Genomic DNA, 27,479 nt, shown 5'->3' with positions numbered 1-27,479 from the left:
AAAAGTAACTCATCACTTGGGAAGAGGCGTGAAGTTGTAATTATGTATTTTATATATATTTGTATATACATATACAATTGTAAGTATACATATGTAATTATGTATTGTATATATATATACACATATATTCCAATACATGCATACCGAGTGCCAAAAAGATGGGAATTGACGTTCACAAATTAAAAACAATAGCCTCCAACAGATGAACAATAATCTGCAAAACATTTATTTTTATTTTCCTCTTTAATAAATTTTTTATTTCTGGTTAACATGAGATTAAAATTATTCATTAGGATGATTATAATTAACAGTGTTAAATCCTAAGCAAGACACAAATTAATATCAAAGAATTTTAGAATTAGAAGGGAATTTAATTCACAAAGGAAAGAGGCTATTAGATTTCATTCACTTCTGAATGTTAGCTTTATAACAGCATCTCTTTTGAAACAGTAATTCATATACATACAATTTTTCTAATTCTGAGGATATAAGCATGTAAAGTGATGTATTCATTTTCTTCAAGGTTGATGTCTTCCCCCCATCATTGAGACAATTAACCCTACAACGCTTCGTGGTATTTTCTGAGTTTATTTGCATAAGATTCCGTGTAAGTAAATACTAACTTGTTCATTCTAACAGGTTTGTTCTACCTTTAAATTTCTTAAAAGACATTCATCACAAACTGACTGTAATGTCAGGAAATGTTAGAAAAATTTATTCCTCTTCTATGAGCTACAAAATTAAGAAATCGTTTCTCGGGGCACCTGGGTGGCTCAGTTGGTTAAGCGACTGCCTTCGGCTCAGGTCATGATCCTGGAGTCCCGGGATCAAGTCCCACATCGGGCTCCCGGCTTGGCAGGAAGCCTGCTTCTCCCTCTCCCACTCCCCCTGCTTGTGTTCCCTCTCTCGCTATGTCTCTCTCTGTCAAATAAATAAATAAAATCTTTAAAAAAAAAAAAAAAAGAAATCGTTTCTCTTAGGAAGACATTATAAAACATTATATTTATAAGAAGTTGCATCTTCTATAGATAAAAGTGGCTAAGTATAAATGATTACCCTCTATTTCTACCTCAGATAAACCTTGCTTTAAATAAATTATGTGGGAATGCGATAAATGAAAATTCTGATGTACCAGAGAGGCAAGAGAGAGGTGGTTATTGGCTTTATGGAATTATTCATATAGTTCATCTATAAAAAGTCATTTTCCCTGCTACTTTTATTTTTATTTTATTTTTTTAAGATTTATTTTATTTATTTGAAAGAAAAAGAGAGTGAGAGAGAGCATGAGTGGGAGGGGCAGAGGGAGATGGAAAATCTCAAGCAGACTCCCAGTGGAGGGCAGAGTGGGACACAGGGCTCCCTCTCACGACCCTGAGACCATGACCTGAGCCGAAACCAGGAGTTAGGCCCCCAGCAGACTAAGCCATCCAGGTGCCCCTTCCCTGCTACTTTTAACATGTAATTAATTTAAATGTAACTTTTCGGAGACACACCTACCATGCACAATTATATCTTCATTTCAATATTTCTCTTTTGGTTTAAAAACAGGATGTAAAACTGTATTCCCCAACAACCCTGAGTTTGGAGCATAAACCTTCCAGAGTGGAATACATTCATGAAACTTTGCCAAATTTTCCATAGATACTGTTAAAAGCAGGAACTGAGATCTACGTGTGGGGGGGTGGGTAAAGAGACCCAAGCAGGGCTTCGGCCCATGAACGACTCTGGGCTATTTTGATTCTCATCTGCTGAGCCCACTCTCAGATATGCCTATAAGTTTTATGAGGCTCGCTCAGACTCAAATTTGGTTCCGATGGGGCTATGTCCATTTCTCCGGTTTTCACAGTCTTATTTTGGGGGGATAACACTGTGTCTTGATGAATCATGCACCATCTAGCCCCCTCCCTCCTATGTAGAAGGCAGCTAACTCCAGGGTCCTCTTCCCCTTCCCACCCATCCTTCACACACATCCATTCCAGTAGAGAGCAGCTGAAATGAGTGGACAGACAGGCTACCTTCTAGAACTACGGCCTCACCCCTGAAGCACAGGTACCAGATATGAGCAGATGAAATTTACCTTGCAATCTCAGTAACCGCTAACTTCTCAGAAGTAGGAATCATCTCGGTAAGCCTGAGCATCTTAGTAAATAAAGATGGCTTCATTCTTATCTCTCATGATATGATGATTACTTAGTGGAACATAACCATTTAATTCTGAAATGTTATATTTTGTATGGATGGTTTGCTTTTAAAGGGTAAGACTTAATTGATTAGCATTCATAAGTAACTGTCAGCACAGTGCGGCATTAATAAAATCGGAAGTCAACTCTTAAAAATAAACCAACTGCAATATACATGGATAATTTTTCATCTGAGGCTACCTGGTAAAGAAACTGGTTCAGGATCAGCCAAATGAGACCTCAGAGCAATGGAAGTCTACTCAAATTGCCAGGATTCTAGCCTCACAGCCTTTTTCAGCCATCCTTTCCTGGAAGAAGTGGTTCTATGCGGGTTAGTAGATTTAACACAGTATATTCGTTAACTAGAAAACTCTATAATTTAATCTCTCATTTATTTTTCACTATAGAATCAATGTTTATCCAGCTACTGAATCTCATGATATCATGTCTCCTGTTAAGAACTACAGATTTTGATAAAATCTGGAAAGTCTAATTTACAAAAGAGAACCAAACTGATCATTCATTCCTTCCTTTACTCTCCATCCTATTTGGAAAATAAGGCCTATTTTCATCTTCAAGGCTGTTTTAAAGGCTGGAGAAGAAAAGACACAGAAAGGAGAAAAATAAGCCACAGAAAGATGATCAGGAAGGCATCTAACAGAGCTGTTTATAGCGAGCCTCATGGAGACTCAGGAAGCATCTGCCACCCCCCCCCCCTGCCCCATTCCAACTGAAGACACTTGGGCTAAGAAAAAATGAACCATGATCTTGCTCAGGTCTCAAATTACAAGGACCTGCAAATTAAAATGAATCTGCTCTATCAGTTGTGTGTGTGTGTGTGTGTGTGTGTGTGCGTGTGCGCGCTCGCGTGTCTTTTCAGAACATGAGGAGGCTTAATCAATATGGGGAATTATTATCAGATACCACAAATTGTCAGCTCTACCTTTGTTTGATGGTAGAGATAGCCTCAAACATTCCAGTTTGTGTTTGTTAAACAACGAGTAGACCAGAGACTACAGCTAAGCATCTTCTGTATTGGGGATGATCACCTTAATAGGAGGGACTGCGTCAAACGTCTTCAGCTAAAGGAAGAACACTGAGTAATAGTTTGTTCATTGGCAGGGTCAGACCTACGGCTTGGCTGGTGCCTCTTTAGGGGAAGGCGTGAGCTCTCTAGGCTTCTTCTGTGTACTTCTTGTTGCTTAAATGTGTCTCCACTAGGGGTGTGTAGCCTTTTCGGAGTCTTCTGTACTGAAGGAAAAACAGCATCACAAAAACACCAACCAAAGCCACCAGCATCCCTATGACCACCAAGAGGGTTGTGGTCCAACCTCGAGTTCCTTCAACTGGAATTAAAGCAGAAGAGAAGGGTCTTCAATTGGGATTTTCATCAGCTGAATACTCTTAGAGAAGAAAAGAATGAACCAATTTGCTTTTCACATGCATTTTTGTTGATAAAGCAAAACTATACCAGCTAGAATAAAATTTATCTTCTTCCCCACCAACAATTTGTCATATCCACAATTGTTTTTCTTGAGGAAATGGCATTCCAATATTTAAATACAGCTGATTGCATGTTTTAAATTTCTTACAGTAAACACACAGAATAAACCCTCCAAGGAAGCATATAACTACTTTTGTGAGTTAGAAACTCATTTGTTAAAGTGTACGCTAAAGTAGTAACTGGGGAACTGGAAATATACAACCCTCAGGTGGAGAAATTCTGCTATTGTCTCTACCTTTTTATAGGGTGATAAATGTATAAGACAGATCAGATGGGCTATTATAAGACATTCAACAGCAGGAGCAGATGAAATTTGTACCCATTTAAAGGGTTGTGAATAAAATCTGAATCTTCCACCTGATAAATCTAATACTCGACTCAAATAATATTTTATAAGCACTCTGCACAAAATTAATGGGTTTCATTTTAATGTACCTATGCCTGTCTGTTGTGTCTTTTAAAAACTCTCTTATCAGCTGTTCTTTTTTTTAAATTGTTTTAAAGATTTTATTTATTTATTTAAAAGAGAGAGAGAGAGCACAAGCAGGGGCGGGGGGAGGGGCAGAGGGAGAGGGAGAAGCAGGCTCCCCGCTGAACAGGGAGCCGGACGCAAGGCTCCATCCCAGGACCCTGGGATCATGACCTGAGCTGAAGGCAGACACTCAACGACTGAGTCACCCAGGCGCCCCTAGGCCAGCTATACTTAAATTCAGTTTCTCTCACCTGGGTTCTTATTCTATACCCTAGACTTGCCTAAATGGAAAATCCCCCTTCTAGTTTTTTCCTCCATTCCACAGAGGGCCCTTACTCATCCTGCAGGGATTCCTCCAAGATGACTATAATTTTTCTCCTCCTGCTACAATCCAACATCTGTTGCCAGAACCATCTTCTTAAAAAACAGATGTTTATTCTGACATTTCTTTGTTCAGGAACCAAAAATGATTGTTCTTTTAATGGTGGTAAGATACACATGACGTATATTTCACCATCGTAGTCATTTTTAAGTGCTCCAGTCCAAGCATCAGTGCATTCACAGTGTTCTGCCACCATCACCACCATGGAACTTTTTTCATCCTGCAAAACTGAAATAATATCTCCCCAGTACCCCAGCCCTCCAGCCTCTGCAACCTCCTTTCTACTTTCCGTCTCTATAAATTTGACTACTCTAGAGACCTCACATAAGGGGAATCATACAGTTTTTGTTGTTTTGTGACTGGCTTTTTCATTTAGCATAATATCTTCAAAAATTATAGTCTCATGCAAATTAAGACTCATGCATGTTGTAGCATATGACAGGATTTCCTTCCTTTTTAAGGCGACATAATATTCCATCTGTGCATACACCACACTTGGTTTATCCATTCAGCTATCAATGGACATTGACTCTTCTTTTGTCTATTGTGACTAATGCTATGAACAGAGGTTTACAGATAATCTGTTTGGGTACTTGCTTTCAATTCTCTGCTGGATCATAAGGTAATCTGATGTTCAATTTTTTGAGGAGCTTCCTTATTGTTTTCCACAGAGGCCATGTACCACTCTGCATTCCCACCAGCAGTGCACAAGGCCTCCAATTACCCCACAGCCTCATCGGCACTTATTACCCACTGCTTGGTCAGTAATAACCAACCTAATGGGTGGAAAGCGGCATCTCATTGTGGTTTCTGCCTAGCTTTTAAGGCCCTCTGTAACCAGGCTCTTTTCACAGATCCAGACTTAATTCAGGGAATCTTCTTCCCAAGCCTTCTCCAGCCAGGCTTCTTCATGCAGTCCTCTACACAGACTACACCTTTCACAGCACTGTTCCCTGCCCTTCTTCAATTTAAAATGCTCCCTTCTCTCCGCCTCCCCTAGAGAAAATCCACCGTCTCTTTGAATCTGACTCAAGACCCCTCCCCTTCAAGAAGCCTTTCCCAAAATTGGATTGCCACATGCAGAAGAATGAAACTGGACCATTTCCTTACACCACACACAAAAATAGACTCAAAATGGATGAAAGACCTAAATGTGAGACAGGAATCCACCAAAATCCTTGAGAAGAACACAGGCAGCAACCTCTTTGACCTCAGCTGCAGCAACTTCTTCCTAGAAACATCGCTGAAGGCAAGGGAAGCAAGGGCAAAAATGAACTACTGGGACTTCATCAAGATAAAAAGCTTTTGCACAGCAAAGGAAACAGTCAGCAAAACCAAAAGACAACTGACAGAATGGGAGAAGATATTTGCAAATGACATATCAGATAAAGGGCTAGTATCCAAAATCTATGAAGAACTTATCAAACTCAACACCCAAAGAACACATAATCCAATCAAGAAATAGGTAGAAGACATGAACAGACATTTCTGCAAAGAAGACATACAAATGGCTAACAGATGCATGAAGAAGTGTTCAACATCACTCGGCATCAGGGAAATACAAATCAAAACCTCAATGAGATACCACCTCACACAGGTCAGAATGACTAAAATTATCAAGTCAGGAAATGACAGATGTTGGTGAGGATGCAGGGAAAGGGGAACCCTCCTACACTGTTGGTGGGAATGCAAGCTGGTGCAGCCACTCTGGAAAACAGTATGAAAGTTCCTCAAAAAGTTGAAAATAGAGCTACCCTACGACCCAGCAATTGCACTACTGGGTATTTACCCCAAAGATATAAATGTAAGGATCCGAAGGGGTACATGCACCCCGATGTTTATAGCAGCAATGTCCACAGTAGCCAAACTATGGAAAGAGCCAAGATGTCCATCAACAGATGAATGGATAAAGAAGGTGTGGTATATATATATACAATGGAATATTTTGCAGCCATAAAAAAAATGAAATCTTGCCATTTGCAACAACGTGGATGGAACTAGAGGGTATTATGCTAAGCGAAATAAGTCAATCAGAGAAAGACAAGGACCATATGATCTCACTGACATGAAGAATTTGAGAAACAAGACAGAGGATCATAGGGGAAGGGAGGGAAAAATGAAACAAGATGAAACCAGAGAGGGAGACAAACCATAAGAGACTCTTAATCTCAGGAAACAAACTGAAGGTTGCTGGAGTGGAGGGGGGTGGGAGGGATGGGGTAATGGACATTGAGGAGGGTATGTGCTATGGTGAGTGCTGTGAATTGTGTAAGACTGATGAATCACAGACCTGTACCTCTGAAACAAATAATACATTATATGTTAAAAAAAAAAAAAAAGATAGTAAGAAGGGGAAAATGAAGGGGGGGAAATCGGAGGGGGAGATGAACCATGAGAAACTATGGACTCTGAGAAACAAATTGGGTTTTAGCGGGGAGGGGGGTGGGGGGATGGGTTAGCCCCGGTAATGGGTATTAAGGAGGGCACATACTGCATGGAGCACTGGGTGTTATACGCAAACAATGAATCATGGAACACTACATCAAAAACTAATGATGTACTGTATGGTGACTAACATAACATAATAAAATAAAACTTAAAAAATTAAAAAAAAGAAGCCTTTCCCAAATGCCCCACTTCCTTCTCCAACCTTCAGCTATAGTTATGTCTCCCCAGGCAAGATTGTAAATTTCTTTGTCAGACCAATACGTGAAACATGAATTTGTGTCTCCTAATGAGTTAACACATTCTGGGCAAATTCAGACTCTCAGTCTACACCTGTTAATTAGCTGATGTCAGAGGAATGGAAGTAGGGGCAAATGCACATCCCAAACTTTGTGATTGTTACTATGTTCAATTCCAGAGAAAAGAGAATGAAGTTTCAAAAAGATATCTCAGTTGTCCTGAGAAAGGAAACTTTAAATCAGTAAGGAAAACAAGTAAAGTTGCAGGACTAGAAGGAAAAGCAAGGGACAGATTCCAGGGCTTAAAAGACTCTGAAGTCAGAGAGAGAGAGAGAGAGAGAGAGATATGTCAGCTCACAGGTCATTATGATTACACCATAGGCAGAGATTTAGGGAAGATGGAATAGACACAAGTGGGGAAAACTCACCAGCAGATGGGCTGTGTGTTTTTTGGGGTTCTGGACAAAATAAGGTATTTTTTATTATTTTGTCTTTTCTTTCTCAACCTGTCCTAAGATTAGTTAAATGGCCCATGGAGCTATATTGGGGCTTGGGCAAATAGAAAAATATGTGTCCATATATATACTTATCAAAATATCCTCCCATATTTTTAACCAAGTGGAAAAAAGCTAATAAAAAATCTACAGTGTAAAAACATGACTTAAAGAACTTTAATTAAGAACACATATACGTGAAGCCCCATGCAGCCCAATCTGTTGGCAGGCCAACATCAACCTCATAAACCCACCCAACAGGGCTGGTATGGGCTAACTGGAAATAATTGGTCTCATTACAAAATAATGCAGGGTTGAATAAACAACAATAACAACTGCCTGTCTTTATTTAGAATTTTGATAGTGTATTCATCTTTTTTGCTTTAATTTTGATTTTAAGAAAATATTACATTACATTATTATTTATCTCAATTACTGAATTTTTTGGTCTCCCCTTGAACTTTGTGCTCAGGGCAAGTGCTACACTTGCCTCACCCTAAACCAAGCCCTTCCTTCAAGTAATGATTCTCCAAGTCCTGATGATCCCCATCCACATGTGGCTAGTGCATTTTGATTTTATTGGCTAGACATTTCAAACCAGTTTTTTATTAATTCAGATTATTTATTTATTATATATTTATTATATGCTATTATTTATTAATTCAGTCATCAAACTAGTCCCTTTTCTGATGTTTAATTGGTAGTTTAAAGGCTCATTTTGCTTAATATATATATTCTAGAAAATTGCTAATAAAATTAACTAGACCTGAGTACTTGAATATAAGGTCTTGGTTTGCATTTTTTAAAAGAAAGAAAAGTCCTTCAGAAGATGAGTGGATTATCCCCACAGAAGTTGTATTTGTTACCTGACAGATCGATGGCATAGCTGTAGCCGAGTTGGTCTGCAGTTAAAAAGAATTCCTCATTCGTCACCGGAGGGAAGAAAGGAACCATGTTATACATCCGATTGTGACCAATGGGTGCCAGCTCCTGAGGCCAGGCATCCACAGAAGGATTGGATCTTTTCATCCATTCATCGAAAATGGCGTCGGTAAAGGAATGAAGTACCTGCAAGACAATTGAACATGGCATTTGACATTGATCTGTCTGTCCCAATCAGGCCAATCTGATTGGAGCTTTCTCTAAAGTGGAATGGGGTTCTTCTGGACATGAGGAACTTCTCTGTACCCAACCGTATCTTAGTGACATACCCACTGACATTTTTAGTTATGTTTTCAAGGCTGCCTGGCATCTCTCCAAACAGGATCATCAACCCCTTGTCAAGTGAACAAATGAAAGTTCATTTACAGATTTAACACTGGTTTGGGAACATCGGATGCCTTTGCTAAGTGAGTGTTAATTATTAAGTTGGAGAGAAGGGCAAGTATAAGGTAGATATCTTTGGTTTTGGTTTTAACAGAAGAGGAAGAAGAGGCTGTGCTTAACAATATTGAAACAAATGGACAGGAAAGGAAGGAAGGAAGGAAGGAAGGAAGGAAGGAAGGAAGGAAGGAAGGAAGGAAGGAAAGAAGGAAAGAAGGAAAGGAGAGGGGAGAGGAGGGAGGGAGGAGGGAGGGAAGGAGGTGGGGAGGGAGGGGGGGAGGGAGGAAAGAAGGAAGGAAGAAAATCTCCAAAATGGGTTTTCAAATTTTTCTCAGCAGGACAACCCTTCTATGTACTCATTTCATAACACTCTCATTTGAATTTTCAGTGTTATGCCAGCAAAAGAAAGTCTAAAAAATGTTGTGATGTGCACAGTGCTCATTTTTATTTTCTCAAGGAAGTTATTACAGTCCTTCTCAATTACAGCAATTATTTTATGTTTTAAAATATTAACAGCAAAATTTCCACATTCATAGCCCCAATTTTGCAACACGACATAAATGTGAGAGTTCAGCCCAACTTTTATGCTGGGTTCCTCTTTTATTTCTAGACTGTAAGTTCAAGGACTTAGGGACACTGTTCTCTTCTCTTCCCCTGGGTCCCAAGTGCTGTCATCCCAGAGCCTGTCATATGGGGGTTGGGGAGTACTTATTCCAATAAATGCTTACCAAATGAATTCATTATGAATTCATTCACCCTTATTCCTTGTACTCCAATTAGAGCACTGGCCAAATTATACTATAACTTGTTACTTATTTATCTATTTTCCTTAACAACACCCCTAACTCCTAAAGATCAGAGATCGGGTCTTTTTACCTTTGAAGCATCAGCTTAGCATGCAACCTGGACAGAGTTGATGTTTAAATAAGAATTTGTTGTCTGAAGACCGTGCCATGCAAAGTAGTTTTGTCTTTTGTACAATTCAACTAAAGAGGCCCCTTTCTATCTGGTGCTGTTTCCTCAACTTGCAATCCCATTTCTTCTGTTTTCTGGCATCAGTCTATCTAAGACCAATGCAATGGTCCCTGCCCTGAAGCATGTTGCCCTGATCAGGCAACAGCAAGAACTTTCTACCTATATTGTCTCACATGGCTACATATAAGATAGTCAAAAGAATCAAGTGATTTACTCAAGGAGTTTTTTCCCGAATGGATTTTTACAGTTCATGGCAGAGACAATCATCTTAAAAACAAAAACATCAAATTTTAAGACCTGGGCTTTTACAGAGATAAAAGATTTTTTTCTTAATTCTAAAATCTTAGACTTGAGTAACAAAATTGAAGCTCCAAAGAAATAAAGGTATAACGTTTATTGCATAAGCAACAACTTTGGAAGACATGTGAAAATGCAAGTGATCAACGTTTCCTACAAGGAGAGCTTAGAGACAGTCATCAGCCCTGGAAAAAGAGCTAAGTGTTAGTTGTGGGTGTAGGTCGCCAAAAACGTACCTCATGTCCTGAATCCTGGGAACTCCAGGTAAGGTTAGAAGGTTCCCATACAGGGAAGTTGTGCTTCGTCCTCCAGCTGTAGCCTGGGGAGCCTGCCAGTTTCAAATAGAACTTTTGCCACAAACATGGAGCCCAAGCAACAGAGGCTGAATGCCTAAGGATAACATGCACTATTTATTGGTGGCTTACCAAATATCCACTCTCTTCTTCCTCTGTAACTTCCTTTTTTTTTTTTTTTTTTTGAGTGAGGCAATGTATCAAACTATCCCTGAGATTGAACTAGGAGTCACTGGATGGGACTTCTAAGAAAGTTCTTTAAAGGTGGAGGTCTCAGCTTAAAAGTGACCCTTTTCCCCTTTCCATTTATCCTTGCTGTTTCCTGGAACATGGATGTGATGGTTGGAGTTGCAGCAGCGATCTTAATTGCTAATTAACAAAGTTAGGAAAAGAAGCCACTCACCAAGCGTGGTAGAGCAAAAACACAGAAGGGTCTGTGATGAGTCTGGAGATACAATACCAGCCCCGGACTACCTGCCACTGGGGATCTTTTACATTAAGAGAAAAATACACCTCTTTTTTGTTTGGGCTTCTATAACGGGTTTTCTGCTCTAAGCAGCTGAACCAAATCCTAAGTGATACACATAAAAAGTATCTAGGGGTGTACCAGAGCGTATTTTCCAAAGAAGGTCACACAGTATCTCCTGAGCTTTTAGATACTGTCTGAGTTCAAGTCAGAGATCAAATTCTGATTAGAAAAAGAGACAAGGGACTCTCAGGACACAGGAAGGTCCAGATTCAGTGCTGCAAGAAGCAAATAACTTTTGGAAAACACCAGAATTCACCCAGTACAAAGTGTAAATAATTAAGGAGGGGACAAGACTCTGCAGCAATTCATAATTTGGAGAGATAAAAGAACAGGGAAAAATAATAAGGAGAGATTATAGGTCTCAGAAGGGCTATAAAACATTGTACAATAAATGCTGGGGTAGGAACTATATACAGAGCACCCAATTTATAGAATGTAGTAAAAGAGGTTAGTGTGTGCCAAGAAGATGCAAAGAACGCAATAAACAAAATGCTGCAAGCAATAACGTATCCACAGCCATAAAGAGAAGTGGTGCAGCCTGTAGAATAGGTATTTTTGTTAGAGTTGTGAACATTGTTCCCAAACAAGATACCTTGAATTGCTCTTGAGAAACTAATAGTATCTTTGTTTCACATGAGTCAAAAATGAGCTCAGTTAATGTCTCTGTAAAGGCTACATGTAATTGGAGGGTAATAAATAAAAGCAAAAGTAAAGTAACAGTATACTGTGGTTGCCTTATATCTGCTACAGAGATACATAGTTATATTTGGGTATTAAAAATTGAGTGCTTCAGAAATGAGGTTACAAATTTGGTTCACAAACCCATTCTGTCTTGCTCCAACACATAAGGATAGGTACAGGAAGAAAAAAACTTTCACCTTGGAGGCAGTGTTGAAGAAAGTGTGATTCTATGGGCTTTCAAGGTAAAAATTTTTAAATGCAACCCTTGCAGAAAAAAAAGCAATCAATCAATGGCTATTGTGCTGGAAGGCATAAAGAAACTTGAATAAAATATAGGGAAAGCGTGCATATCTTTTTCAGGATCACTGGAGGATAGTTACTATCAAACTTAACCTTAACTTAGACGTCTGCACAATCAGATTCCTGCCATAATGACCACAGACACGAGTACATCACCCAGCACACTGTGGTGTTCACCACTTGAGTTCATGTGTTCCTATCTAGAAGACATCATTCATGGTCAGAGTGAATCTTATTGTGATAATGTTCTTCTCCTCTGAGAACTCATATATGATCACTCGGAAATCACACAATAGACACCCAGTTTCATATGGGAGGTTCCATTTAAAACTTAAGGTAGGGATGCCTGGGTGGCTCAGTCGGTTAAGCTTCTGCCTTCAGCTCAGGTCATGATCCCAGGGGCCTGGGATGGAGTCCCACATCGGGCTCTCTGCTCCACGGGAAGCCTGCTTCTCCCTCTCCCTCTACCCCTCCCCTCCCCACTCATGCTCTCTCTCTCTCTCTCTCAAATAAAGAAATAAAATCTTTAAAAAAAAAAAAAGAAAAGAAAAGAAAAAGTACCCTTTCTACATATATTTGTATAATAACATTGTATACAAAATATAAATAAGTATACCTAAAATATATGCAATATACATTGTATGTAAGATATATTAGCATGTATATAAAAAGAAATACAGTTATGTATGGTGGCAGATGGTACCTAGACTAATTGTGATGACTGGTTTCATGATATATACAAATATTGAATCATTATGTTGTACATCTGAAACTAACTTAATTTTATATGTCAGTTATATCTCAATTTAAAAATGAAATATCAGTTGAGCCCTTGAGGAAGAAAGCTTATACTTTAAGGATTAAACTTTGAACACATGCAAAAAGACAACTATAAGAGGTTCTGCTATTAGTTCGACAGCTTTAAAAGAAGTCACTGGTTCAGCATATGTCATAAGCAGGTGGGAGAGAGAAAACCAGGGGGATATCAGAAGAGATTCTAGATAAGAACTGAGACACTCCCAGGCCATTCATGTCTAAGGAATCACCAAAGCTCTAGGAGAAAGGAACCCAAATCAATGCTATAACCACTTTAGATTTGTATATAAATGTGGTTTGCCATTATACTACTTAATTTCATCAATGACAAAGAGTATGCAGTTCATCTCTTAGTATAGGTTTAGTTCTTCTCAATAGAACATGGGTTTATCCTTACAAAGTTTAGAGTTGAAAAGAATTTCTTCAGGTGCCATTTAGCCCCTGTCAAGTTAAAAAACCAAACTATCCCCTAGACCAAGAGTATGGAAATCCTGCCACCCTGGGATGCTCTGCCCAAGCAGATGGCCAGCCACCATCTCCAATACCTCAGCTCTTATAAAATTCACCAAGGTGTCACATTCCTTAGGAATTATTAACTTTATCTCAGTTGTTTAAAAATACATACATTAAATAAATAAATGTAGTATTATTCAACCTTCTGGAGGGCAATTTGGCAGTATCTACTGACATTTCAAATGTATTTATTTAATCTTTGACCTGGTAATTCTATTCTCTTGACTTACTCTACATGTTCATGCACTGAAGCATTGTTTGCCAAGCAAGAGATTAGAAACTACCTACATGCCCATTGACAGAAAACTGGCTAAAATTTTCAGGATGAAACTACACTATAGAATACTATACAGCCCTAAAAAAGGAATGGAATGGTCTTTATGAACTGATATGGAATGATTTAGAAAAAGTAAAAAATAAAAATAATGAAGTCACAGACATGTCTAGTATGCTGCCATTCAGATAACATATTTGTTTGTATATTTATAAAATGAATCTGGAAGAATAGGGAAAAATGGTAATAACTAGCTGGGAGATGGTATTGATACAGAGTCTTCATTTTATGTCTTTTATATTTGAACCCCTTATGTGCATTATCTATTTTAAATTTTTGAAAAGGAAGTATTTAGGAAACGATGTAACAACCTAAACAGTGTGCATAAGTACAATTGTACAACCATAGAATATGCGAGGAAATAAGCAGAAAATTGAGATGGAATTACAGACAATTAAAAATCTTTTTGCCAGGGCACCTGGGTGGCTCAGTCAGTTAAGCATCTGCCTTCAGCTCAAGTCATGATACCAGGGTCCCAGGATTGAGCCCCGCATCAGGCTCCCCGCTCAGTAGGGTGTCTGCTTCTCCCCCTGGCCCTCCCCCTTCTCATGCTCTCTCTCTGTCTCTCACTCACTCTCCCTCAAATAAATAAAATCTTTTAAAAAAAACCTTTTTGCCAATATTTCTGTAACTCTAAATCATTAAAAATTGTTAAACTATTAAAAAATAAAAAATTAATGTAAAACAATGTTAATTTAAATACTCAAGGTATTAGCCTAATTATACTTTTCCTTTTTTTCTTAAGATTTATTTATTTGGTGGGAGGGGAGAAGGATTGGAGAGAGAGAAAAAATCTCCAGCAGATTCCCTGCTGAGCGAGGAGCCTGATGCAAGGCTCGATCTCACAACTCTGAGATCATAACCTGATCTGAAATCAAGAGTCGGAAGCTTAACCAACTGATATGCTTTTTCTTTTGTAAGAAAGATAAATAAAATGGATCCATTTTTAAGTGCTTCACTCTTGGGGAGAGAAAAGCAATGTCCTATACTCGTCTTTTTAAAATTTTAACTAAACTCATACCAATTCACAAGTATTTTATACTTGTTATTATGACCTATTAATTTTACTAATTTTATTACATCCTAGAACAGTAGAGTCAGAAGGGTATTAACTTCATGTAGTCCATTAGATTCTTGTTTTTAGAAACTCATTTTCTCTTTTCTTGCTTCCCCCCCCCCTAAATTAATGGAGTTACCTTACCCAACTATTAGTCATTGTTAAGAAATACAAATGATGATAAGACTATGTATACGTCTTATTCCATGTAGGAGTCCAATGTATAAGATGACAAACAAACACATGAGCTATGCCGTGAGTATTAGCCATGCAACCTATGAATCCCCCAGTCACTTAAGAATTGAAAGAATTAGAACTTGCCAAATGTACCTTTCTAAAAGAATAGCATTCAAATACAGTCCTAAGAATAGTTGCTTTGAAGCTGCAAGGAAAATATTTAGTCTGTAACATTGTCTCTTTCTTGGCAGTTAACTCAACTATTTAACGTTAGGGTCTTTTGGTTTTCCTTTTTTCCCCCTAGATTATACCTAAATTCAATACTGAAGACGGCACTACTTAGCATTTCTGTGACCTAATCATATTTTCCAGATAAATGTGTGCATATCCTTCAATTACCTTATGAATTATTAGAACTTCAGAGATTGGTTTCAGAGTTTTTCCTGTATTTTAACATTATATCTTTTACTCATTATTGTGATCAGATACAACTTTGCCCCTCTCTTGCTTGAGGAGATTTCACGAAAATAATTTTAATAAATGTTGCATGCAATATATTTGCATAAACTGCCTTGTGAATTTGAAATTCCAGAAGCTATCACTCTTTGAACCGAAATGCTTTAACCTGGATCTCAATATGTGCAAAAATTATTTAAGCCTAAAGTGGTTTCAACATGAAACTTGATGTGAATAGCCTAAAGTAATTGTGAGTTCTGGAACTAGTGCCAAAACGCTTCATGGCTGCAAAAAAAAAAAAAAAAAGGCTGTGGCTTTTCATCTGTTTATATGCACATGACAACTTATACCAAAGAAGAACAAAATTTTAAATATTAAAGGTATTAAAAGTAATGAAGGCAAAGATGATTAAATATCTAGTGTTTTGAACTACACAAAAGTCACAGAATTCCTCAACCATGAAGTCATAATGTGGCTCCCTAGAGCAGGAAGAGAAACATGACTGATGGAGGAAACATACTACAGAGAAGGGACATTAATTCCTTAGAGCAGGAGTTGGCAAACTAAAGCCTGTGGACCAAACAGAGCTCACCACCTGTTTTTTATTTCTCTCTCTTAGAGAGAGAGAGCGTGAGAAAGCATAGGGTAGGGGGACAGAGGGAGAGGGAGAGAATCCCAAGCAGGCTCCACACTCCGCTCGGAGCCCAATGCAGGGCTCAGTCTCACGGCCCTGAGATCATGACCTGAGCCAAAAATCAAGAGTCGGACACTTAACCGACTGAGCCACCCAGGCGCCCCTCACCACCTATTTTTTAAATAAAGTTGTATTAGAACACCACACTCACTCACTCATGTATTGTCTATGGCTGCTTTCACACTACAGAGGCAGTGTTGAGTAGTTGCAACAGAGATATTGGGCCTGTAAAGCCTAAAACACTCACTATCTGCCAAGCCCTACACACAAATTGGGCATCCTCCAAAGAAGGAGATAAGATGTAATAATCCTTGAAACATCGGGTGTTGAAAAGCAAGTTACTAGCAGCACCCTTCTTTCCTTTAGTAGGAGAGAAAGGTTGTGTGGAGGCATATAATCCTGAATTTGCCAGAAGATTCCGCTGTTCTGCTCATAATATTTTGGCATACTGGATAAGGAGTACTGTGACATTCTTTCTCATAAATATGGACTGTGTGTATAAACTATATAGTTGAAAATGTATGTTTTACAAAAATTTATTTAGAGAAATATAGTATAGATAACTAGATGTAAAGATACAGAGCAGAGAAGGGAGAACAAGTACTGTGTGGCATAAGCTGATGGCTGAGATAATGGCCAGAAAAATGATGTGAAATACCCAGTTAGAACCAATAAACAAGGCAAGCATCCTACAGAAGAGCTAAGACAGCTGTGGGAGATATCGCTCGTAAGCCCCCACCTTGCTAGAGGCTGGGATCAAGAGTCCACATTTCCGACAACTCCTTCATGTTTTGTTATACAAATATGAGGGAAGAAACACTTTTTAGAAAAAAAGGAATAGCTCATCAACTGCTCCATCTCTGGATTTCCCACAGCTCACCCTGGCCAGGCACTCATCTATCCGGGAATCCAGAAACCTACCCAGACCTTCACACCACCAGGCAAGCTCAGAGCATTGTGAGCTATACATTTACCTCCCTCTTCATAGCTCCTTTTTTGGTACCCTGGGTGGAGATAAAAATAATAAGTCACCTTTGAAATACGTCAGTATTTCTTTCAGTAAAATTGCCTTAGGGCACAACTGTCTGCCATGGAGAACAAGATAAGAAACCTTAATTAAGGTTTGGAAATTGAAAGCCAACATATAGTTCTCTAATTCTTCCCAGCGACTACCATAAAACACATTGTTGTCTTATGGTAAATTTTGTTTTGTACTTGGCACTTTCTAAAGCAGCTTTGTATTATTCTAATCTATTCAGTGTTGCATTAATGAGCACACCACTCTCTTCCAACACCAGATCAAGCCCTGTGACCTGCACTTTGCAGAACGGGAAACAGAGGCTTCACACAGTTCAAGGAGACTCCCAAGATTGCACAATTCTGGACGAAATAAAAAAGTTATTTGACTTGTAATCCAGTGTTCTTTTGACTATGCCATGTGGCCGCCCAGGAGTCCAGAAAAACAAACTGCTAGAAACTGATGGTATGGACTGATTTATGGCCCCCTCAAATTCATGTGTTGAAACCCTAACCCCCAATGTGACTATATTCAGAGATGGGACCTAAAAGAGGTAATTAGGGTTAAATAAGGTCATATGTGTGGGGCCCCGAGATGATAGGACTAGTGCTCTTATAAGAAGAAACCCCAGAGATCTCTGCCTCTCTCCACTATGTAAGGACACGCCACCAAGAAGGCAGGGGTCTATAAGCCAGGAAGAGAGCTTTCCCCAGGAACCACATCACTCAGCACCTTGATCTTGGACTTTCAGCCTCCAGAACTGTGAGATATGAATTTCTGTTGTTTAATAGTCTATTTTATTTTTGTTATGGCAACCTGAGCAGACTAAGATACACTACTAAAATTAACATTAAAGTGAGGAAAATTCTGGAAAAAGAAAAAACCCATAAAGTGTTTGCTTACTACAATGCAATCTATACTAGATAATATTTAAATTAATTTGAATTCAAAATACTGGCAAAATAAAAAAAGACCAGTGGTGAAATTTCTTCTTCTAATTGCTTTGAAACCATCCATTCAAGACACACAACCCTGAAGACAATGTTAAAATAGTGGATAGTGAGTTAAGTATCTTTAAAGCCAGAGAGGGCCTGGCTCTATCAAGGAGGCCTTGGTGGGGACACCTGGGTGGCTCAGCTGGTTAAGCAACTGTCTTCGGCTCAGGTCATGATCCTGGAGTCCCAGGATCCAGTCCCACTGGGCTCCCTGCTCAGCAGGGAGTCTACTTCTCCCTCTGACCTCTCCCCTCTCATGCTCTCTCTCTCATTCTCTCTCTCTCTCTCAAATAAATAAATAAAAATCTTTTTAAAAATATTAAATTAAAAAAAAGAGGCCTTGGTGTTCTGCGGGGGATAAACAATCATGGAACATCAACATCAAACAAGGTCACTCTGTGACCGTGACGGGTCAGGACAAAAACAAGACAACTCCATGATTGTATCTGAATGTAGACAAAATATGAACATTGTCCAAACCATACAATACCTAACAAGAACATTAGCCCTTTCCCGGCTATTGCAAGCGACTCCCACTGCTCTACCAATTACTAAGAATTATTGGGGTACTCAATCATAGAATTGCCCCGCTTCCTGACAGCATCCAATCCAGAGCAAAGCCCTGCCTCCTTACACCCTCCCCATCTCAGCTAGCACAAGCCCAAATCCTTTCCATTCTTTTCTAGCCCCTGAGCCACTCGCTGGTTTCCCAGTCTGTCCCAACAACAAGGAATACACCAGCCTTGGTCTTACGGAACCATGGAACCATGTGCTCCACCACAGCTGCTCCTCGCAGTCTTCGGCTGGAGGGCGCTGACCAAGGACAGCTGGGATAACATGGCCCCGACCTGCACCTCCCCTGTTTTGTTAGTCTCCAGAGAGCCCCTTGGTGAACAGATTTTTAAAACTAACAGAGCTTGGGATTCTAACATTATAATCCCACTGTCGAGTTTCTTTGTTTTTCCTTTTGTTTTAAAGTGAGACCGAAATCGGACTCAAACATGTATCAAGGGAGTTAGTTCATCACACTTTGAATTTTAAAGAACCGTAAGCTTCCTCCGTAGCCAACAACAGCTCTCTCTGTACTGGCTGTATTTCCTCTCAGAGATATGAAGCCAGTTAATAAATTAAGGAACATCAAATGTGGTTTTTGTATTAATTGAAGACATTTGTCATTTCTTCTGTTCAACACTCCTTCCCCACCCTCCGTCCCCCTTCTGGCTAACACAAACTTTCTTTCCTGCAGGGAGCTCCCTAACGCTGTGTGTGTTGGGGTCACACACATGCGCGGACAGTAGGGGTGAACATGTGACCTCGCTCTGGCCAATCAGAGTACCTCCTTCCCCTTGCCATACTGATTGGTTCACGGAGGGAAGGTAATCCAGGCCTGGCCAATCCTGGGACTGTTCTCCGATACCATGGTAACGTGGCTGCTTCCGGCCCCTGCCCCACGTGCTAAGCTGGTAGCGTGCTCGTTTGTGGCTGCCGATGGCGAGCTCGGTTACCGCATGGGAAGAGGTTGTTTATGAAGACGGAGATAGAGCTGACATCGTTTGAGCCTCTAGATTCAGCACTCCTCTGTTTCCCAGTTATTTAAGTCAATAAATTAATTCTTTTATCCTAAATTAGTTTGGGTAGAATCTACTCATTTGCAAACAAAAAAGAAATGACTGAATATAACTGCAAGTTTGCAAACTGACCCAAACCAATTTTTCTGTTCAGCACTACCAGGTTCTCTTACACATTGGTAGCCTCCTGCGTTTCGGGTGGACCTTGGCCATAGTCCTCACCCTCTCAAGTGAACTCGTTACTAGGTGGTATATAACCATGAAAGCAAGTAAAGACCGGATTCTGGTAAACCTACATTGATTGATTAGCAAGTAGACACAGAAGGAGTAAAAGAACCCGTTCTTGTACACCCAGGGAGGTCCGCGCCATCTTGTGACGAGTGTCTTACGTGGAAGATTCAGTCCAAAGTGGACACAATGATATTAGGACAGCAAGAACAGCTCATTTTTAGGCAGAACGCTTTGTGAGTGAGGGGGCCAGGACGAAACACCAACAGAGCTGTGGACTTGGTGTGCTGTTCCAAAGGTGCCGGGTGGCTGGGCTTCATCTTCAACATCACTCATTTTATGATTGAAAAATTATTGTCATTATACTAAATTATTATATAAATTGTGCTAAATTGTGATATAATTTATAACCTCACTATGCTAACTTATGAATCCAACTCTGGACTATAAACTCCTGTCTGGTGTCATTCCAAAGCTAACCATCTCCAAAGTGTGGGTTTCTGAAAAGGGGACTTTAAATGCTATCCTAGCACCTCTCGGGCGTAGAATAAAACGAATTTAACATTTGAATACATCCCATTGTGCACAAAGAGAATACAACACACACCAAACCTTAATCTTACTGAAAAGCAAATAAATCCAACATCTTACGTAGAAAATTTTTCATCTAGTCTGAGCCTTTGAACATACCACAAAGACAGGATCGTTGGCAGCAGAATGTGGCAAAGCGCTTGTCCCATTCAAGAAGGAATGAACCAAGTTATGTAGGCTCATCACTTGAGAGTCCAGGTTGCTGTTTGCTTTATCAAACCCTTCCAGGGCATTCCTGAGAGAAAATCAGTATGTCAGTGACAACAGTTACAATTGATAAAGGTGTCCTTTTTTTGTTTCCAGCCTAAATAACAGTCTTCTGACTTGAGATGGGGAAGCTCTGTCATAGCTAATTAACTACAAATTAGTCCCAACTTTTAATGATGATCTTCTATCAGGGGAGGGAACTCTTAATCAATGCTCTTTCTGCACCTGCTCAGTTGGATTATACCTCTTTTATATACTGTATGACAATTCTATACCTTCATATCTGTCCCCCCTGCCAGACTATGAAGTCCTAGAGGACACAGACTGTTTTCTCCAGATTTTTGTTGCCAGAGCTCAGTACCATGCCCAGCACATGGTCTGTAATCAGAAATATTTTTTGAATTAACATATAATCTCATATTCCCATTTCTCAACTAAATAGACCTCCAGCTTGACTGTAACATATTCAGCATTCTAAATGCATCCCCAAATTCCACTTATCCTTGTCTTTTTCTCCTCCCCATTTTTAGGAAATTCAAATTGTCCTTATCCTAACTCAGTGATCCTCAAATTTAAGTATACATGGGAATCACTGGAGAGAAAGACATATTTCATGCCCCACTTCAGAGTTTCTGATTCAGGAAGTGTGGGCCGGTTCTTCACAATTTGTGTTTCTAACCAGCTCCCAAGTGATCCCAGTTATGGTAGTCTGGGCCCCACACTTCGATAACCATTCCCTGAACTCAAGTCTATAAAGCTTGCACTCCATTTCAATAGCATTTTTACTACTGTGAAAAACAAACGTATGCTCCTTTTCAAACAATCTTAAATGTCAGCCTTTATAGGACCGTTGCCACTACCCAGAGCTGTGTCCGACTCCCACACAGCCCCTGAGCTCTGCTGCACTTGGCGCAGCCTCTGCATTTTTCAGTTTACCCCACCTCTGCCCCGAATAGCCCATCACCTGTATAATTTACACACAGGAGAGAGAGAATCTGGTTTGGGGGAAGACCATGAATCTATCCACCGTGTCTTTTTGGAGCCCCATTCATCTTTGCTTAAAATCTTATTTATATCCATACTTATTTCCCACAACTCTTAAAGTCTTTTTAGAGGGAGAGAATTATTAGTTGGCCTTTAAATTTCAAGTATTGTGCTGTCATTGCTGTGCTGTGACTTGAGTTGCATTTGGTCTGTAATACTCCTCTGAGATCTCAGACTTCAATATTAAGGTCTGATACATTTAAAAGAAAAGAAACAGAAAGTGCATGATACATTTAAGAGAAAAGAAAAAGAAAGAGCATGAGCAAATATTTTTTTAATTTTATTTTATTATGTTATGTTAATCACCATACATTACATCATTAGTTTTTGATGTAGTGTTCCATGATTCATTGTTTGTGTATAACACCCAGTGCTTCATGCAGAACGTGCCCTCTTTAATACCCATCACCAGGCTAACCCATCCCCCCACCCCCCTCCCCTCTAGAACCCTGTTTGTTTCTCAGAGTCCATAGTCTCTCGTGGTTTGTCTCCCCCTCTGATTCCCCCCCTTCACTTTTCCCTTCCTACTATCTTCTTCTTTCTTTTTTTTTTTTTTTTAACATATAATGTATTATTTGTTTCAGAGGTAGAGGTGTGTGATTCAACAGTCTTACACAATTCACAGCACTCACCATAGCACATACCCTCCCCGATACCTATCACCCGCCACCCCATCCCTCCCACCCCCTACCACTCCAGCAACCCTCAGTTTGTTTCCTGAGATTAAGAATTCCTCATATCAGTGAGGTCATACGACACATGTCTTTCTCTGATTGACTTATTTCACTTAGCATAATACCCTCTAGTTTCATCCACGTCATTGTAAATGGCAAGATTTCGATTTTTTTGATGGCTGCATAATATTCCAGTGTGTGTGTGTGTGTGTGTGTGTGTGTGTGTGTGTGTGTACCACATCTTCTTTATCCATTCATCTATTGATTCACATTGCTGCTATAAACATTGGGGTGCACGTACCCTTCGGATCTCTACATTTGTATCTTTGGGGTAAATACCCAGTAGTGCAATTGCTGAGTCGTAGGGTAGTTCTATTTTCAATTTTTTGAGGAACCTCCACACTGTTTTCCAGAGTGGCTGCACCAGCTTGCATTCCCACCAACAGTATAGGAGGGTTCCCCTTTCTCCGCATCCTCGCCAACATCTGTCATTTCCTGACTTGTTAATTTTAGCCATTCTGACTGGTGTGAGGTGGTATCTCATTGAGGTTTTGATTTGTATTTCCCTGATGCCAAGCAATGTTGAGCACTTTTTCATGTGTCTGTTGGCCATTTGGATGTCTTCTTTGCAGAAATGTCTGTTCGTGTCTTCTGCCCATTTCTTGATTGGATTATTTGTTCTTTGGGTGTTGTGTTTGTTAAGTTCTTTATAGATTTTGGATACTAGCCCTTTACCTGATATGTCATTTGCAAATATCTCCTCCCATTCTGTCAGCTGTCTTTTGGTTTTGTTGACTGTTTCTTTTGCTGTGCAAAAGCTTTTTATCTTGATGAAGTCCCAATAGTTCATTTTTGCCCTTGCTTCCCTTGTCTTTGGCGATGTTTCTAGGAAGAAGTTGTTGCGGCTGAGGTCGAAGAGGTTGCTGCCTGTGTTCTCCTCTAGAATTTTGATGGACTGCTGTCTCACATTTAGGTCTTTCAACCATTTTGAGTCTATTTTTGTGTGTGGTGTAAGGAAATGGTCCAGTTTCATTCTTCTGCATGTGGCTGTCCAATTTTCCCAACACCATTTGTTGAAGAGACTGTCTTTTTTCCATTGGGCATTCTTTCCTGCTTTGTCAAAGATTAGTTGACCATAGAGTTGAGGGTCCATTTCTGGGCTCTCTATTCTGTTCCATTGATCTATGTGTCTGTTTTTGTGCCAGTACCATACTGTCTTGATGATGACAGCTTTGTAATAGAGCTTGAAGTCCGGAATTGTGATGCCACCAGCTTTGCTTTTCTTTTTCAACATTCCTCTGGCTATTCGGGGTCTTTTCTGGTTCCATACAAATTTTAGGATTATTTGTTCCATTTCTTTGAAAAAAGTTGATGGTATTTTGATAGGGATTGCAGTAAATGTGTAGATTGCTCTAGGTAGCATTGCCATCTTCACAATATTTGTTCTTCTTATCCATGAGCATGGAATGTTTTTCCATTTCTTTGTGTCTTCCTCAATTTCTTTCATGAGTATTTTATAGTTTTCTGAGTACAGATTCTTTGCCTCTTTGGTTAGATTTATGCCTAGGTATCTTATGGTTTTGGGTGCAGTTGTAAATGGGATCGACTCCTTAATTTATCTTTCTTCTGTCTTGTTGTTGGTGTATAGAAATGCTGTTTAATGAAGTACCCTGGTGGGGCGCCTGGGTTGGCTCAGTCATTAAGCATCTGCCTTCAGCTCAGGTCATGATCCCAGGGTACTGGGATCCAGCCCCGCATTGGGCTCCCTGCTCCACGGGAAACCTGCTTCTCCCTCTCCCACTCCCCCTGCTTATGTTCCCTCTCTTGCTGTGTCTCTCTCTGTCAAATAAATAAATAAAACCTTTAAAAAAAAAAAAAGTACCCTAGTTCTGAACACTGTACCTATATAGGCCATAATTAGAAATACAAAAGATGGTCTTGAATAACGGTTAGAAAATATTAAAACTACACTATTCATTATAGTGGGTGGATGATGACTTTCCTAAAACTGGTTCCTTGTTATCCTCACTTGTCAAGCCCTTCTGCATTACTTAGCTTTGTACATGGCTCCCAACACCTGGATCTCCTTCCAGTTCATTACAACCACAGGCATGAAAATCCTAAAGTATTTTAAAATGCCAGTCTAACAGAGCTCAGAGCACCAACCTGAAGCTGAAGGTAGAGTTCTGGAAGAAAGGGGGGCTGTCAAACGTCGTGAGAGACAGACAATCTTGTATGTCTTTTAAAGTTGGCAATTTCTCACTGTTTAATCCCACTGGATTTCTTCTTAACAGACCTTCATAGGTCCCATTACAGAGGGTGACCCGGCGGTTATAGTCATCCAGGCTAAGGGTTGTAAGGAGAGTAAAAATGAAATGTTTTAATTTGTGGATAGTATCATAACTTTGGGCCAAGCAAACCAATCAAAATCTTAGTCATGACAAAATCTTATTATAGTTACCCATCCCAACATGTTGGGGAGCACTATCCAGAGGGCTATAGGAAAAGCTTAGGGTGTAGAAGGGGGGAATCCCTGCTAGATTGGCCTACACCCCCGCAAACACATGCATGCCCAGACTAGGGGTGTGTTCAAGGAAGCTCGACAAAGACACTGGACAGGGGAGCTAGAGCCCTTAGGTTAAAAACAGGAAGATTTGGAGGAAACAGATAAATAAAGGAAGGCAGGGGCACCTGGGTGGCTGAATCAGTTGAGCATCTGCCTTTGGCTCATGTCATGATCGCAGGATCCTGGGATGGAGCCCCCATCTTGGGCCCCTGCTCAACCAGGAGCCTGTTTCTCCCACTCCCTTTGCCCCTCCCCCTGCTCATGTTCTCTCTCGCTATCTCTCGCAAATAAATAAATAAAACCTTTAATAAATGTATAAATAATAAAGGAAGGCGGAAGAGTGTCTTGGGGAATCTTTTTTTGAGATGTGTACTAGAAAAAAAGAAACAAATTTAAAAGGAATCACTGAGGACAGGATTCTCCATGGGCTACAAGCTGCTCATTTGCTTATGCTGTGTTCCTCAATACTTCAGAGATCATTCTCCCCCGCCCCATCCCCTGCCCCTCTCAGCTCACCATCGCCCGATGGTCTAGCTATACTGAACTGTTTCCAGAGACTTTCCCAGCTTCATACATGATGTTCCCTCCACCTAGGACACACTCACCACCCACCCCTCCATCTGCTTGTAGTGTGTGCCTCTGCCTCTTGGAGAATTCCCCTGACTCTTTTCTTGGCTTCACACTTACATCTATCATGATACTTTTCACATTGTATTGTAACTCGCTTACAAACAATCTGCCTTTGTAAATATAAAACGATATCCAAAAGGGAAGCTCTATTTTATTCATCTTTGTATTGTCAGTACTATTACACTGCTTGGAATATGATCAGTACTTAAGAAATGTTTGGCTGAATGCAGAAACGAATTCCAATTTTAAAACAGTTGATCTAGAAAGGATAACCAAGCCCATTCGATTCATAAGTGCGATTTCCAGACCTCTATTTTTTTTTTTTTTAATAAGAGGGCTTAGAGTTTTTTAAAATCCCACTTCCCTCAGGAAAATCATTTTCAGAAACATGTACAAAGAACCCAGCCTGCATTAGAAACAGAAATATAAAGTGCCTCTCCATCTCTCAGACTTAGGAAAATACGGTCTCTGGATTTCCAGTGCAGGGACGCAAATACCATTACCTATCACAGACAATTTCCCAGCTGGAGAATCTTGAGTTCTGACTAATTAGAGTTGGGTCATCTTGTCTTGCAGCCCCAAGCAGCTGGTCCGTACATACGTCACAGTCGTTCCTCCCGGTGGCAAAGTTCCAATAGGGCAAAGCAAAGGACTCATTGTCGATGAGTTGCTAAAAGCAAAGGGTGTGTCTAGTTATGTAACTCAATATATCAATATCAAATACAAGAAAGCACATAAAGCAAAGATTGGTACGGGTCTTGACCAAATGCAAAATTCAAAATACCAAAGGCATAGTTTGGACCAACCTGGAGATCCCTTTCCAGCCACAGCAAATGGTACCGGTGCCAAGTGACAAAGGCGGGGCCTTGGTGTGAGAAGTCTATGGCCTTGTACGGGCGCCCTGGTCCTAAAGCAATTGGGAAACATATTAAAGATCATGGAATAGCATTTTTTTTTAATGCGAATCCTTACCCCAATGGGATGTGTCTGCAGAGCCAGTAAGTCCAAGCTGTTCTAATCAGAAAAAAAAAAAAAAAAAGGTTTTTGTCATTTATCTTTCTGAAAGCAAGAACAGCAACAACAAAACAATTCCGGAAGCAATTAGCACTTCTAGGATAAATTCTCCATCTCTCAAAAGTTTGATTGTCAACAGAGATCCAGACACATCTAGGTCGTTTTCAGCTTTGAGAGTCCCTGTCAAATGTTTAATTTTTAAGTCACATTTCATTAAGATGAAATAATGTTATCCAAAGGGCTAGATCATTAAGACCTTAATGAAATATATTTTCAAAAGATATTTTCTAACCTAGTCCTCACAAATGCACACATTTACAAGGGAAGGATTAATTAATAATAAAGCAACTTGGACTGCTCTTAGTCCTAATTCAGGCATTTATGTCACCAAAAAGAACTTTCATGGATTTTGCCTCCGCCCTCAGTCAGTTACAACCACCAGCTGACAAGCATGGTCGCCAAGACTAGAAGAGAGAAAAATACATTCAAACCAATTTGGCTGGCCACTAGAACCACCAATTTTAGTGAAAAGCTTTGGGCAATTTAATGACCCCCTTTACTGCCCATTCCATCCTTCTTCCGCTTTCATAAAAGCTTTTGATGGTTATGTAGAAACTTTAGCTGGCTTTAGTTCTTTTTCAAAGTACCTATAATAACTTCAGAGAGCTGAACAGACACGAATATAAATTTAATTCCTAGGTATGACCGGAAACTATAGTCCTCTTTCCCTCTTGAGAGAAAACCCTCTCATAAAGCAAAAATTCCTCTGAGTGATGACAGGAA

At 39.8% G+C, this 27,479-nt stretch overlaps 1 protein-coding gene across 2 annotated transcripts in view; it reads right to left on the bottom strand.

Moving 5' to 3' along the window:
- Window positions 1-215: 215 nt before the first annotated feature.
- Window positions 216-27,479, bottom strand: part of DCT (dopachrome tautomerase) — a 37,532-nt gene continuing 10,268 nt past the window's right edge. The window contains exons 3-8 of one of the 2 annotated variants that reach the window (XM_036080113.2): window positions 26,489-26,589; window positions 26,186-26,352; window positions 24,653-24,832; window positions 20,661-20,796; window positions 8,583-8,784; window positions 216-3,526 (exon numbers count right to left, since the gene is read on the bottom strand). In XM_036080113.2, the coding sequence (XP_035936006.2) occupies window positions 3,354-3,526; window positions 8,583-8,784; window positions 20,661-20,796; window positions 24,653-24,832; window positions 26,186-26,352; window positions 26,489-26,589 (959 nt within the window). In that variant the 3' untranslated portion in view covers window positions 216-3,353. Of the gene's footprint in view, window positions 3,584-8,582; window positions 8,785-20,660; window positions 20,797-24,652; window positions 24,833-26,185; window positions 26,353-26,488; window positions 26,590-27,479 lie in introns of both variants that reach the window. The other variant, XM_078070189.1, reaches the window with a different exon arrangement.

This window comes from Halichoerus grypus, chromosome 4 (genome assembly GCF_964656455.1).
Source record: "Halichoerus grypus chromosome 4, mHalGry1.hap1.1, whole genome shotgun sequence".
Classification (NCBI taxonomy): domain Eukaryota; kingdom Metazoa; phylum Chordata; class Mammalia; order Carnivora; family Phocidae; genus Halichoerus; species Halichoerus grypus.
The sequence above is the reverse complement of the archived record's forward strand: the minus strand, read 5'-3'. Positions and strand labels throughout refer to the sequence as shown.